This window comes from Dasypus novemcinctus, chromosome 3, assembly GCF_030445035.2.
Source record: "Dasypus novemcinctus isolate mDasNov1 chromosome 3, mDasNov1.1.hap2, whole genome shotgun sequence".
NCBI lineage: Eukaryota > Metazoa > Chordata > Mammalia > Cingulata > Dasypodidae > Dasypus > Dasypus novemcinctus.
The window spans coordinates 115957153-115972671 of NC_080675.1; the positions used below are offsets into that span (position 1 = coordinate 115957153).

The 15519-nt window shown below is 37.6% G+C and overlaps 1 protein-coding gene across 3 annotated transcripts in view; it reads left to right on the plus strand.

The window, feature by feature from the left end:
• The window catches only part of GOLM2 (golgi membrane protein 2), a 131895-nt gene that overhangs the window by 49703 nt on the left and 66673 nt on the right, over positions 1-15519 (plus strand). For all 3 annotated transcript variants that reach the window (XM_004466752.4, XM_004466753.4, XM_023591228.3), the window contains exons 2-4: positions 5325-5379; positions 10129-10231; positions 15234-15324. In XM_004466752.4, the coding sequence (XP_004466809.2) occupies positions 5325-5379; positions 10129-10231; positions 15234-15324 (249 nt within the window). The remainder of the gene's footprint in view (positions 1-5324; positions 5380-10128; positions 10232-15233; positions 15325-15519) is intronic.

The following is a 15519-nucleotide window of genomic DNA, read 5'->3' on the forward strand; positions in this document are numbered from 1 at the left end:
GGCTCACTCGGTTGTGGAGAAGAAAAGAATTTATTCTCAATCTTGCAAAAAGGGGCGCACAACCAGAAAACGTGGCTGGCGCCTGGAACAAAGAAAAATTACACAGTTTATATCCCTAAGCCTAGCACGCAAGCCCTTCCTCTGTTTCTCCATAGATTGGATACCTCAGAAGTTAACAGCCTATCCGAGAAGATCTAACTTTCCTGAGCAAAAGTTTGTGATTAACCGCTTCTCCCATCACATTCCAACCATTTTAGTTTTTACCTGCTCCCCTTTGTCAAATAAGGAATGGAATTTAGTGCTGAATTGGTATTGACTTAGCTCTTTCTTGAGCATCTTTTTTACTGCCTATAGGACTGGCTTAAGCTGGTTTTCTTTGTTGCTGTTTAACCCAGGAGTGGGAGACTGAGGCAGTAGGCTGCCAGGTTACATTAATCAATATTTTCTTCCTTTATGTGAAAACTAAATTAATCTTCGTTTCTTGCACAGCTAAATAATATTCTATTGTATGTGTTAGAGGTTGGACTGAGATCATTAGGACTCAGAGACCAGCAATTGCAGGTAAGGATTTATTGAGAAAATCCAACAGGAAGGGGACTGAAGGTAGAAACTTCAGCCTACCCCTGGCAGAGGCAGTCATGAATTTATACAGTACATCTGTAGGCAGGAGCATGCTTAGTTAGAGGGAATGGGTTTGGGTTTAGGTAAGACTTGGGGGCTTATAGGGATGGCTTGGGGGGGCGGTGGCTAGGAGCAGTGAATTCTAGGGCTGCAGGAGGGTTCGGTAAGGTCATTTGGCTTCTTTATCCATTCTTGTGAAGAAATGAACTGTGTCTGAACAGCTGCTCTATGTCATGGGACATGGCTCCTTCTGAGTAAATGGCTGGTTACCCTTTCATGATGGGGCAGGTTAATAATAAACTTGCAGCTTCTGCAAGTTGTGGCTGTTATGGGGGCTAGGGGTGAGGCCTAGTCCTGTCAGTATGTATATACCACATTTTGTTTATCCATTCATCCTTTGGTGGACATTTGAATTGCTTCTATCTTTTGGCAATTGTGAATAATGCTGCTATGAACATTTGTGTGGAAATGTCTGTTTGAGTCCCTTCATTCAATTCTTTTGGGTATTTACCTAGTAGTGAGATTGCCGGGTGTATTAGTCAGCCAAAGGGGTGCTGGTGCAAAATACCAGAAATTGGTTGGTTTTTATAAAGGGTATTTATTTGGGATAGGAGCTTACAGATACCAGACCATAAAGCATAAGTTACTTCGCTCACCAAAGTCTATTTCCACATGTTGGAGCAAGATGGCTGCCAACATCTGCGAGGGTTCAGGCTTCCCGGGTTCCTCCCTTCCTCAGGCTGCTTTTTCCTGGGCTCAGGGCTTCTCTCTCCCTGGGGCTTGCTTCTGTTTCCTCTATGAACTTACTTCCCAGGGCTCCCACTTAAGGCTTCAGCATCAAACTCCAACATCAAAAGTCCAACATCAAAACCCCCCAACTCTGCCCTTTGCCATGCCTTTTATCTATGAGTCCCCCCCTACCAAGGGATGGAGACTCAAAACCCTAATGATGTGGCCCAGTGAAAACCCTAATCATAACTTAATCATGCCCAAGTACAGACCAGATTACACACATAATCCAATATCTATTTTTGGAATTCATAACCATATCAAACTGCTATACTGGGTCATATGGTAGTTCTGTACTTAGCTTTCTGAGGAACTACCAAACTGTATTTTACAGAGGCTGGACATTTCACATCCTCGCCAACAGTGAATGTGTGCCTGTTTCTCCAAAACTTGTAATTTTCCACCTTTTAATTAGCAGCCATTCTAAAAGGTGTGAAATGGCATCTCATTGTGGTTTTTATTTGCGTTTCTTTGATGGCTAATGATGTTGAGCATCTTTTCCTGTGCTTTTCACTTGTATCTCATCTTCAGAGAAATGTCAAGTCTTTTGCTCATTTTTCAGTTGGGTTGTTTGTCTTTCTGTTGTTGAGTTGTAAGATTTCTTTATATATATTCTGGATATTAACCCGTTATGGGATTTGTAGTTTCCAAATATTTTCTCCCATTGTGTAGGTTGTCATTTTACTTTCATGAGGAAGTCCTTTGAGGCACACAAGTTTTTCATTTTTTTTCTTCCCTGTTCCCTCCCCTGCCCTGCTGTTTTTGCTGTCTGTGTCCATTAGCTGTGTGATCTTCTTTATCTTTTTCTCTTTTTGTCTTCTCTTCTCATCCTTCTCCTCTAGGATTCACCAGAATTTGATCCTGGGAACCTCTGATGTGGAGAGAGGTTCCCTGTCAATTGCGCTACCTCAGTTCCTGGTCTCTGCTGTTCTTCACATTTACTACCCTTTGTTCCTCTTTTGTTGGGTCATCATCTTGTTGCATGACTCACTTGCACTGGCACTGGCTCACTGCACAGGCACTCGGCTTGCTGGGTGGGCACTCGTGCAGGTACTTGGCTCACCACATGGGCACTCAGCTTGCCATGTGGGCTCTCACGTGACCACTTGGCTCACCACATGGGTACTCTTCCTGCCACATGGGCACTTGGCTTGCCATGCAGGCACTGAGCTCACCATGTGGGCACTTGGCTCGCTGCGCGGGTACTCGGCTCGCTGTGTGGACACTGGATCACCACACAGGCACACTCTTGCTTCTTTTTCACAAGAAGGTCCCAGGGATAGAATCTGGATCCTGCCATATGATAGGTGGAGGCCTTATCACTTGCACCACATCTGCTTCCTAAAGGTTTTAATTTTGATGAGGTCAGCATTATATTTTAAACTTTATTTTTCTAAGCCCCCAGGATGCTAGGGTAAAAGGCACTCCCATCCTTGCTTCAACAAGAGCAGTTCTGCTTTTATCTGCTATTTGTTTATGATAAACTTTCATTTAAAATTTCAGTCAGTGGCTCTCAGATTGAAGAATAGATACTACCTGGGGCTGAAGGGCACTCCATGGTTTTTTTTTTTTCCCCCAAAGATTTATTTATTTATTTTATTTCTCTCCCCTCCCTCCCCCGCCCCAGTTGTCTGTTCTCTGTGTCCATTTGCTGTGTGTTCTTCTTTGTCCGCTTCTGTTGTTGTCAGCAGCACGGGAATCTGTGTTTCTTTTTGTTGTGTCATCTCGTTGTGTCAGCTCTCCGTTTGCACGGTGCCATTCTTGGGCAGGCTATACTTCCTTTCACACTGGGCGGCTCTCCTTACGGGGCGCACTCCTTGCACGTGGGGCTTCCCTACGTGGGGGACACCCCTGCGTGGCACGGCACTCCTTGTGTGCATCAGCACTGTGCATGGGCCAGCTGCCATGGGTCAAGGAGGCCCGGGGTTTGAACCGCGGACCTCCCATGTGGTAGACAGACGCCCTAACCACTGGGCCAAGTCCGCTTCCCCGTTGTCTTTTTTTCCAATGTCTTCTCCACTTTTCTTTCCCCTATAACACTGGCTTCAGCTAAACTGTACTTTGATAGGGTCTTCATGTTAGCCATATACTTTCTTGCCTCGGTATCTTTTTTTATATCATCTTCTCTTTCTGATATTTTCTTTTTCCACTTGTTTAAATTATTAACTGGTCTTCAATGCCAGATATGATGTGATATGATATAATCCTTTCTCTGATCTTCCCAGCTAGGAATCATCTCTAAATTCCTATAGCGTTTATGCTGCTTTCAATGCCACCTTGCCTACTGATTCCTTGAGACTGCTCCCATGATTTCTTAAATACTTTATACTCTTCCATCCAGTACTTTGGTGTAAGGGGTTCTTAAAACATAATTGAAAATGAAAAATAGTGTGGCATTTTCTTAAAAACTAAACTTATCCTTACACTTAACAATACACCCCAGAGATATCACTCCCAGGCATTTATCTCAGAGAAATGAAAACTTATGTTTACATAAAAACCTGTACACAATTGTTCATAGCTTTATTTGTAGTAGCCCCAAACTGGAAACTACCAAAATATACCCTAAATTAGGTGAGAGCGTAAAAAAACTAGTACATTTACACCATGGAATACCATTCAGCCATAAAAAAGAACAAACTGTTGATAATATGCAACAACTGGGCAGAGTGAAAAAAAAAGTCTTAAGAGTTCACATACTATATGATTCCATTTATATAACATTCTTGAAATGACAAAATTACAGAAATGGAGAATAGGATAGGGTGTGACTCTAAAGGGGTATTAGTATGAGGGAGATTTTGGGATGAGGAAATAGTTTTGTGTCTTGATTATGGTTCTAGTTACATGAATTTACACTTATGATAAAATGACATAGAACTATACGTATACCTTGTATCAATGTCAATATTCTGGTTTTGATATTGTCCTGTATATGATACATATCCTATAAGATATATCACCATTGAGGGAAACTGTGTCAAGAGTAGGTGGCACCTCTCGTGCTGTCTTTGTTAAGTTCCTGTCAATCTATAATTATGTCAAAATAAAAATTTTTTAAAAATGTTCTTTAGAGATTGCTGTGGTATTTATTATAATCATTTTGTCACAGAGCTACTTTTGATCAGCATGCATTTTACCTATGCCTCTCCAAGTAAATTATCTTTTAAAGTAGAAAAGAGAGTCCATTTGTTAGTGATATTTTAGTTGCATTTTACAATTAGGTGAAACCTGAGATACAGTGGTTCTTTGTAGTATGAGGTTCTGGCTTATCTAAGGCCTTCCTTTTTTTTAAATTGTGTGGTAAGTCTTAATTTGAGTCCTATTTTGGTACACTTTTAAGTTCTTGATGTATTCTTATATACTGGTTCCTACAGGTCAGGGACCATAGCTCTGATCCTGTGTAGTATGTCATACTATGGGAGCTTGATAAGCGTTAATTATTCTTTTTTAAAAAATTTTTATTGTGGTAACATATATAATGTAAAAGTTCCCATTTTGTGTATACAATTCAGTGGTATTATTTACATTCAGATTATTATCACCATCCATTACTAAAACTTTTTTGTTACCTCAACATTACTTTTGACATTCCTAAGCAAAGAATTCTTTTCTTAATATAGAGTTAGTGAGAGGTCTTTCTGTTAAGATTTTGAAAAAGCGTACCATTAGGCAATAGTCAGTTCACACTTAACTTTTGAAAGTTGTTACCCTGTATATCAAATAGAATGTTAAAATGTGTAAATTTAAAATGAGTATTACAAAATCAGACTATACTTCTAATTCTTTTGGAAAGAGGTAGGGTAAAATTACCATAATCAGACTTTTTATTTTGCCTATATGATCAAACTCAAGGTGAATATGAGCAAAAATTACATATTCTTTAGTAAAACAAAAACTTAATTTTTTTTCAGGTTAAACTACAGAACAACATATCATATCAAATGGCAGACATACATCATTTAAAGGGTAAGCAACTTAATTATAGATTAAAGATAAATAAAATCACTTTAATATCTAAAATTCTCAAGAATTAAGAAATCATAGGTTAGACAACTGAATGAAATAAGATTTTCTGAGTGAAGCTCCTCTGATGGCAAAACATTCATCCTTCTGTCTTAAGATCTAATAAAAAATTATTTAATGTCACTTTGTATATAATAAATGCAAGTTAAATATTCAAGGTCTGCATCTTAATCTTGTGCTATAGATAGGGTTCATGCAATGAAATTTTGTTAAAAGAATTCTCCAAGAATATTAAACTATGACTCAGGAACCATAAAATTCCTAGGGAAAAGGTAAGGGATGATCTCTCTGTACTGTATCCAATCTGTGAAACAATCCATTCAGGACTAAGGATGCTTTGGACAGGTCATCCAAGCTTAGTGCTTTAGACATCCTGGGAACAGAAAGAAATCTGGAAATACATAAATATTGTGACTTAGTTATCCACCTAGATGAAGTGAGTGGTGGTAAGCTAAAGCTTTAAAGAAAAAAGTAAGTAAGAAGAACAAGCTCTATGCTCTGCATACCCTACTTCACACCACTGCTGGCCTTTGGAGTGTGGGGTCTGAGTATCACCCCTCTTCTTGCTCATGCGTTTTCATTACAGCACAGTGTAATTTTAAAATTGTGCATGCATTGACTCCAAGTTTATGTATGTGGGTAATAATGAATACTCTCTAATATCATAAATATCCTTTTATTTCATACCATTTTGAGCCTTTTTAGATAGAATTAGATATTATCAACTTTTATAATCCTTTTGAAGAAGCCAGCTTGAGCTGGCTTTGTAATTTAGCAAAACTTTGCTCCTTACCTAGCAAAACTATTAGGAAATATTATTTGTAGATTATAATCCTTATATAGAAATTAATAATTTTTTACTACCTACGATTTAGGATAGTTTTGACTTCCTATTAGAAATGCTGCCTGGGTGACCACATTTGTAGTTACGTGCAAGTTCTACTCTTTTCTGACTTACAGGAATCCGTTAGATAACACAAAGATGCCACAGTCAGTGCTGCTTCCAATTTGCAATTTTTACAAATGATTCCATTTGTCATCAGAGTATATTTCTTACTATATAGTAATAGATCATTTGGGTAAGAAGTCCTATGACTTCTGCTAGTTTGTCCTAGGAAATGACAACCTATGCTATTGAGTAAAAATCTTTATTGTATCCTTTGTGCTGAAGTATAAGATGTTTTGAAAATTTCTATGATATTCTTCAGTAAAGAAAAGACTTTGATTTGAACTCATAACTGTACAACTTTTGGTTTTAATGTACTCACTGAAGTTCAGACTCTCTTAAGAGTGAATTTCCTTAATGTGGCTTTTGTGCTTTGTGGAACCATCTACTGAAACAAACTTCTTGGCAAGTCGATTATAAAATCCAAATGTGACTATTTTCATTGAAAGTAATATCTGTTGTGATAGAATTCAAAGACCCTAAATATTACATATAAATAAATATAGTATCTAATATTTTAAGTAGTATTAATATTTAAGTATTAATAATACTTAAGTAACTATATAAGTATAGTACCTTTATATTCATATAAATAAATATAGTACATTAATATTTTCTTAGAAATAAATGCACTGAGAATTTGTTTTTAAGATCTGAGGTTATAAACTAACATTTTACTATACAACTGACTTATTTTGAATAGCTTACCTTATTTTTATGCTTATTACTGAAAGAAAATTGGGGATAGAATTTTCTAGAAGTAGATTTTTTTTGCTTTAAAAGCTCCTTCTAGACAATCCATTTCTTAACTATATCCCTAATCTTATGAAGTTAATTTAAGAGAACAGTTAATTTAAGAGAACAGCCATGCTATTCTATACATACCCTATTGCTACTATCAGAGACTATTCTGCTCAATAAACTGGATCTGATCTCTTGTTCTTATGTTAATCTGTGGATCCTGCTATGGTGACCTGGAGTAGCCACACTTGACAGAGTATGTCAGGGTTCAAATAAAGAGAACATACAGCAATCAGTCACAGTAAAATTATGAAATAGGAAAATTTTGTCTTTAGTTTTGCTTTCTGGTTTGCTTACTTTTCCCCTTTCAAATCTTTGTTTTGACTACATAAGGTACCAATTACCTCCCTGCTTTCTAAACCCATCCCTGTATCCAAACAGGAAAGAATCTGATGTTTTACATGGACCAAAATTCGTTTTATACTGATGTTTTATTTTTCTGTTGTATTTTAAGCCTTTTATCTCCAATTAGAAATGGAAGCTTTATTTGCTGAAAAAAGAATTTCAAATATTGTCAGTGGGAAGTTTTGTGGGGAGGCAGAGAAGCCATCCCAAATCTTGAAGTCATACTTAGATTCATTTGGAAGATAAATTTATCTATGTCAATTATTTTACTGTGTAGGAAAAAGAGGCTTAAATTAGAAGGGACTATAATCTTTCTCTTCCCTTTTTATTGAGAAGAATTAGTCTAAAGATTACCGTTTGAGGCCCATTCCCTGCTAGGTGCTAAGTATTTGCTGATTTTTTCCCCCCAGTTGCAATAACCTTTAGATCTAGAACCCTATCCAGACTGAGCACGGTCATTGAATTGGCCAATTATGTCACTTAGTTGTAAGTCTTTTTGTCACTGCCTCCTGTTGCAATTTCACTGTTCCATGTAGAATCATCATAGTTTCTGCTGCCCAGCCCTCTTTATTTTAGGAGTTGGGAAGAATAATCAAGTAGCAAGTAGAATATACTGTTCAGGGCTACTTGGCCTCAAATCCATTACTTTTATCTGAAATACTTACAACAATTGACAATGTTTACATACTGGAGAATAAATAGAATAAAAAAGGTAAAGATGACTACAAGCATTTTATGAGTCACTTTTCATACTATATCATAGCTATTATGCATATTGCTGACGTTTTAATTTATACACACAAGCAAATGTTCATTGTGACTTTTAAATATGTTATTGCCACAGTTATAATTTCATAATAAAACTTAAAAATTAAGGAAGCGGACTTGGCCCCGTGGTTAGGGCGTCCCTCTACCATGTGGGAGGTCCGCGGTTCAAACCCTGAGCCTCCTTGACCTGTGTGGAGCTGGCCCATGCGCAGTGCCATGCCACGCAGGGGTGTCCCCTGCGTAGGGGAGCCCCACGCGCAAGGAGTGCACCCCGTAAGGAGAGCCACCCAGTGCGAAAGAAAGTTCAGCCTGCCCGGGAATGGCACCGCACACACGGAGAACTGACACAAGACGCAACAAAAAGAAATACAGATTCCCCTGCCATTGACAACAACAGAAGCGGACAAAGAACAACACGCAGCAAATAGAGAGAACAGACAACTGGGTTGTGGGGCGGGAAGGGGAGAGAAATAAATAAACAGAGAAATAAATAAATAAAACTTAAAAAGTAGAGAAAAAGAAAATGCTTAGAATCCTACCACTGAACATAATCACATGTAGCACTTTGATATATTTTTGTTCTAGTCTTTATTAACACAGGTACAATTATATAATAAATGCATGTTTACATTCTGCTTTTTAAAAACTTATATCCAAAGCATTTTGCTTTTGAAGTAGTAAGACTAAAAAAATAATAATAAGACTAATTCTATGTCTTCTGGGAAAAGTAGATGTTACAGTTACACTATTGGTACATTATGGTTAGATATTATATTTCTTAATAGCTGTTGCTTATACAGTATAGATCTATTTCCATTTATAAAAATTAGGGGGAATGGATGTGGTTCTAGTGGTTGAGTGCCTGCTTCCCACATGGGAGGTCCTGGGTTTGGTTCCTAGTGGCTCCTGAACAAAACAACGAAAATAATAAGCAAAACAAATGAAAATAAATAATTCAGGGGAGCCTATGTGGCTCAGTGGTTGAGTACCAGCTTCCTACGTACGAGGTCCCAGGTTCAATCCCCAGCCCCCAGTACCTCAAAAGAAAGAAAAAAAATAGAACTTCTTTAACTACTACTTTTAACTGCTAAGGCTGTTAGCTAATTTTTGAATCATCTATCCAAAAAACTTACATTTATTCTTCTCTGCCTGCATTTTTTTAGTTCTAGGCTCAGGTGATGAGGAAACAAAATCTAGAAAACGTGGGGCCAGTGGTTATGGATTGAATGTTACAAAAAGCATCCGCTCAGGTTTTAATTTACTTTCCAGCTTGGGTTTTATGTTACTCATTACAACTAAAAACTTTCAGCCCTATTCTAGAAATTACAATCTTTGAAAATGGAATTTTGGTATATGTGGACCTACCATTAATAGTAAAACTAGAAATAAGATCTAAAGTGATAGGTATATAAGTTGCAAGTCAAATGTGATTTAAAATGAAAAAGAAACCTTGAATTTTGTATCCATAGCCAGCATATCTAAAAGTTATAAATTTTCCTGTTTCTATAACGCAAATAGGTTTAAAAAAATAGGGTTTTTTTTGTACTTTCTCCACAGCTTATTGTATAGCTATAAAATATGAAAAGATTCCTCATTTTTTAATATTTCAGATTGATATAAACACCACTGGTGCTATATTGTTTTAAAAATAAATTTTATTGCCCACATATATGTTAAAAAATACAACTAAATATAGTATTAATTATATAATTTAAAGCCCTAAGAGTTTGAGTGAAAAAAAAATTGAGTAATATGTATATTTCCATAATTTCTCAATAGGAAGCATTAAAGCAAGTAAACTATTCCTTTGCTTCTTACTTTGTTGTTCATAGAGCAACTTGCTGAGCTTCGTCAGGAATTTCTTCGTCAAGAAGACCAGCTTCAGGACTACAGGAAGAACAACACTTACCTTGTGAAAAGATTAGAATATGAGAGGTAAGATGCTAAATGCAACAAATATTTATAAATCTGGAATATTTGTTTGATTTTTGGATGTGGTTCATTTCTTCCTTTCTGGTTTCTGTTTTGCTTTTCTTCTCTTACTGTTTCCTTAGGCCTTTAAAGTTCCTTTTCTTGCCTTTTTTTGGATGCCCTTTGAAATTCATACTTTTTTATTGTGATATGTTAAACACTGTGAATATATCTTATAAGGCATGTTGTGGCTACCTATGTTGTTGGGTTTGTTGTGAGACAGAAAATCTTGCAAGCCTTTAGGGTTTTTTCTGTTATTGTTTGTTTTTTTTGAGATCCTGGGGGCCAGGGATTGACCCTGGGACCTTGTATGTGGGAAGCCGGCGCTCAACCACTGAGCCACATCAGCTTCCCTGAGTTGGTTTTTTCATTTGTTTTTCTTGTTTGTTTTTGTTGAACCAAACCCAGGACCTCCCATGTAGGAGGTGGACACTGAACTGCTTGAGCCACAGCCACTCCCAGCCTTGAGTTTTATTTAATTAATGTGCCAGAGATTGAAGGAAGATTCTATGGTTCTCTTGGACAGGCATCTAGGAGATGAAGCTAGCACTGGAATTTGTCTCCGGAATAGCTGAGGGACTGACTGCTGCCGCTTCTCCTGCTTTATACTTCAGTGTCCTTGCTCACGCCTCTGCCGTTGATTAGTGATGAGGTCAGGGAACCTCTTAGGGCTTTTGTTTTGTTTTAATGATCACTCTTTAAAAACCTTTATTTTATATATATATCTATTTTAAAGACTTTTTATTTATTTCTCACCCCTTCTTCCCCACCCCCAGTTTTCTTCTCTGTGTCCATTTACTGTGTGTTCTTCTGTGTCCACTTGCATTCTCATCAGGTGGCACTGTGAATCTGTGTCTCTTTTTGTTGTGTCATCTTGCTGCATCAGTCTCCGTGTGTGTGGTGCCACTCCTCATGGGCTACGCTTTTTTCCTGTGGGGCAGCTCTCCTTGTGGGGTGCACTCCTATGCAGGAGGCACCCCTGCATGGCACAGCACTCCTTGTGCTTAGCAGTACTGCGCGTGGGCCAGCTCACCACACGGGCCAGGAGGCCTTGGTTATCGAACCGTGGACCTCCTATATGGTAGGCAGACGCTCTTTCAGTTGAACCACATCCACTTCCCACCTTTATCATATTTTTAATCACTTTTATGACGAAAGGTAATTTTTAGATCTGCACCCCCAAAATTAGAAAGAATCACAATATTTTAAAGCACCATTTATTTCTTACTCTTATATCAGTGAGCTAAAGTTATGTATATATGTATTTTAATCTAACAGTATGTCTACAGAATGAAAGATTTAGCATATTTAGAGGTAATACATTGTTTCAGGATATTAATATAGCAACACTTGTTTGATCCTTCTCAATTGCTGGATCACTATAGCAGTTTTCCTTTTTTCACAGTTACGAATATCACAGCCATAAAACTCTTTGTACAAAAAGGGTCTCTCCCACCCTTTTGTTATTTCACTGGTATATATTCTTTTTTTTTTTTTTTTTTTTTAAAGATTTATTTATTTATTTAATTTCCCCCCCTCCCCTGGTTGTCTGTTCTTGGTGTCTATTTGCTGCGTCTTGTTTCTTTGTCGCTTCTGTTGTCGTCAGCGGCACGGGAAGTGTGGGCGGCGCCATTCCTGGGCAGGCTGCACTTTGTTTTTTTCACGCTGGGCGGCTTTCCTCACGGGCGCACTCCTTGCGCGTGGGGCTCCCCCACGCGGGGGACACCCTTGCATGGCCCGGCACTCCTTGCGCGCATCAGCACTGCGCATGGCCAGCTCCACACGGGTCAAGGAGGCCCGGGGTTTGAACCGCGGACCTCCCATGTGGTAGACGGACGCCCTAACCACTGGGCCAAAGTCCGTTTCCCGACTGGTATATATTCTTAAACATAGAATGTCTGAGACAGAATGTTTTATAAGTGTCATTGCCCTTAGAGCATAGATGAAATATTACTTTCTAAAATAATTGTACTAATTTTTAATGTAGCTATTTCTGATAGTCTCAACATTGGCTTTTATGACATTGTCTTTTTAATATCCTTTATCTCTTTAGTCATATTTTCCTTCAATTCTTTGAATTGATAGAGATTTATGTAATTATTATTAATTAGTTGTCTTAAATCATGTATCTTGTCAGGATATTTGGTTTGTTCCTTTGACTGGGCCATCTCTTCCTGTTTCCTAGTATGGTTTATAATTTTTTGCTGATGTCTAGACTCCTAAATATGTTGGTGAATTTACTTGTGGTCAATTTCTCTCTCTTGCCTAGTTTTATTTATTTTTTTCCTTCCCCACAGCTCTTTGATTTTTGTTCAGATTATTCTAAGTCTTTAAAATTGCCCAGCTTTAGTTATGAAAATTGGACCAGGGACTCACTAATGAGGTACAGATTTTCTCCCAGGGGTGGGGCTGAAGAAAGACATAAAAGCATTTCTCCTTGCAATTTCCTGGCCAGCCAGCAGATGGCATTCATTGACATACTTTGCCAGAAGTGTTTCTTTCAACATCTGCTTTTCAGTGTTTCTGGTCTCCCCAGAGCTGAGATTCAAAGTGCGCTCTGTAGGCCAAATTTACTGAAGAGAAGCCCTCTGATACACCCTCCCTCTTAAGAGCTGACAGGCAGGAAGATGTCTTTTCCCCTCTTAGTTGCAGTAACTCTGGGGTTTTATCCAGGCTTAAGGTCTTGAGAGTGATGCATGGGAGCCCTTCCTGGCCACCATGGGGGTTTAGTAACATGTTTGTTGTTTTGGGGTCTTTGTCTCTCTGTTCCTCACCCTCCTGGCAGTTGTGTAACACTGTCCTAGACTGCTGACCCCCAGAGCAGGTCACTTAGATAACTTTTGGCCCTTTCTTCATTGTTTTTGTGAGAGAGTTGAGCCCTGCCTGCCTATTCTGATGCCATCTTCCTGGAGGTTGGCTTTTATAATTCTAATTTTATTTAGCAAATATAGGCATAAGGTATAACCATATATACATATAGTAAGTTTAATTTACATTTTTAATGCTGAAACTTAACATTTTTCTGTATAGAGTTAATCCTCATTATAGGTGGAATCTGTGTTTGTAAATTTGCCTACTCACTAAAATTTATTTGTAGCCCCAAAATCAATATAAGTGGTTGTTTTATTTTGCTAAAGGCTGCCAAGACAATATGGATTGACTTTTATAATGGGAATTTATTAACTTATAAGTTTACAGTTCTGAGACCATAAAAATGTCTAAATCCACAGAGAGCCGACAATGGGGGGGGGGGTGAGGGGGGCAGAAATAAATAAAAATAAATCTTTTTTTTTTTTTAATGTCTAACAAGGCTTTATCAGGCAATGTTTTTTTCCTAAAGACTCAGCTGCAGTGATCCTGGATTCCTGTCACATTACAAGGCCCAATGGTGGCATCTGCTGTCTCTCATTTCCTCTGGGTTTCATTGCTTTCGGTTTTTGGCTTTCTCTGGCTCTCTCTGCTCCTGTGGCTTTCTCTTTCCTGGGTTCCATTGATTTCAACTTCTTTCTTCTGAGGCTTTCTCTCTCAGCTTGTTCTTCTTGCTTTCTCTTTCCTCTCTGAGCTCCTGTGGCCCTTTTTCTCTGTGTGTCTCTCTGTATTCATCTCCAGTAAGAGGATTAAGACTCACCCTGGTCACACCTTACCAAAATAATCTAATCAAAGACTCTTAATTGAAATAATTAATCAAAAGTTTCTACCTACAATAGGTTCATACTTACAGGAGTGGATTACTCTAAGGATGTGATCTTTTCTGGGGTATACACAGTCCCAAACTATGATAGTGGGCTTTCGTGGTTTATCTGTGGACATCTGCAGAGTGGTAAAAAATTTGAGTTGCCCAAAGCAATTCAATTTTTTTGAACAAGGCAAAGCTCTGCCTTCTTGTTTCAGCTCTCATACTGTAAACAAGTATCTTTTTAGTGGTATGTATAGTGCCACAGTTTTTGTATTTTTGTTCTTTTTTGTTGGTGAATTTTCTGTGTAAAATAACCAAGTATAGTGCTAGGGTGATATCTAGTGTTCCTAAGCTCAGGAAGGCTGTGATGTGCCTTATGGAGAAAATAACATGTATTAGATAAATTTCATTCAAGCATTAGGTATAGTGCTGTTGGCCATGAGTTCAGTGTTAGTGAATTAACTATATATTAAATAAGATGTCTTTAAACAGAAACAGACATAAAACAAGGTCACATACTGATCAGTTGACAAGAATGTTTTGACCAGAGGCTCACAGAAACTTAATCCTGTATTGCCCTAGGAGCAGTGATTCAGTATTTGTTAATTCAGAGTTTGCAGTGACTTTGTAGACTGCAGCTACTATAAATAATGAGCATCACCTTGATTTATTAGCTATTTGTTTCTTTTTGTGTGAATGCTTTATTTGTAGCCTTTGACTGCTTGTCCCATGGAAAGTCACCATCTTTATCTGCTTTGCTCTTTCACATTTTGTCTTGAGAGTACCGCTGTTTATTGGTTTCTTCCATTCCAGTTGTCATTCTCATGGTTTAGACTTTTATTATTGTGTTTAAAATGCTAACTACTGGTGAGGCATCTGCTGCCACTTCTTGCCAATTCCCATGATTCTAACTTTTCTCATCTCACACTATATATTGGTATTCACGGTTTTCTCTTCTAAAGTATTTTCTCTTTTGTACTTGAAGTTGGCTCTGGCTGTTGTTTCTTTATAAATGCAATTTGTGAAAACAATGGAAAATGAATCATTTTCAACTTTAATTTCTGTTTTCTCAAGGATTAGCTTTTTCAATGTTCTTTATCCCCTACTAAAAGCTCAAATGTTTTTAAATTTTTGACTTTGAGCTAGTTTTATGTTTGTTCTTTGTTCTTCCTTGTCCACTGTCCTCTGTTAACTGAATGTGTTATCTTTATACATGTATTTCAGCTTCTAGACAACTTTGAGAATCTAATTTAAGATACTGTAATCTGAAATAATGGCTTTGTAATTTAGTTTTCAGTGTGGACAACAGATAAAGGAATTAAGAACCCAGCATGAAGAAAATATTAAAAAGTTAGCAGACCAATTTTTACAGGAACAAAAGGTAAGTTTTAAAAAATACTCTTAAGTTAAAATACGTTCTTGTTATAAATAATGTAATTCGGAAATTACTTTATTTAAAACATGTTTTAGGTATTATAGCCTGCCTACTTCCAAAATGATTTGCAGTGGCTTTATTCCTGAGTAAATTAGATATTTGCAAAAATGTAATCTGAACTCTTAAAACTAATTTTGAGCT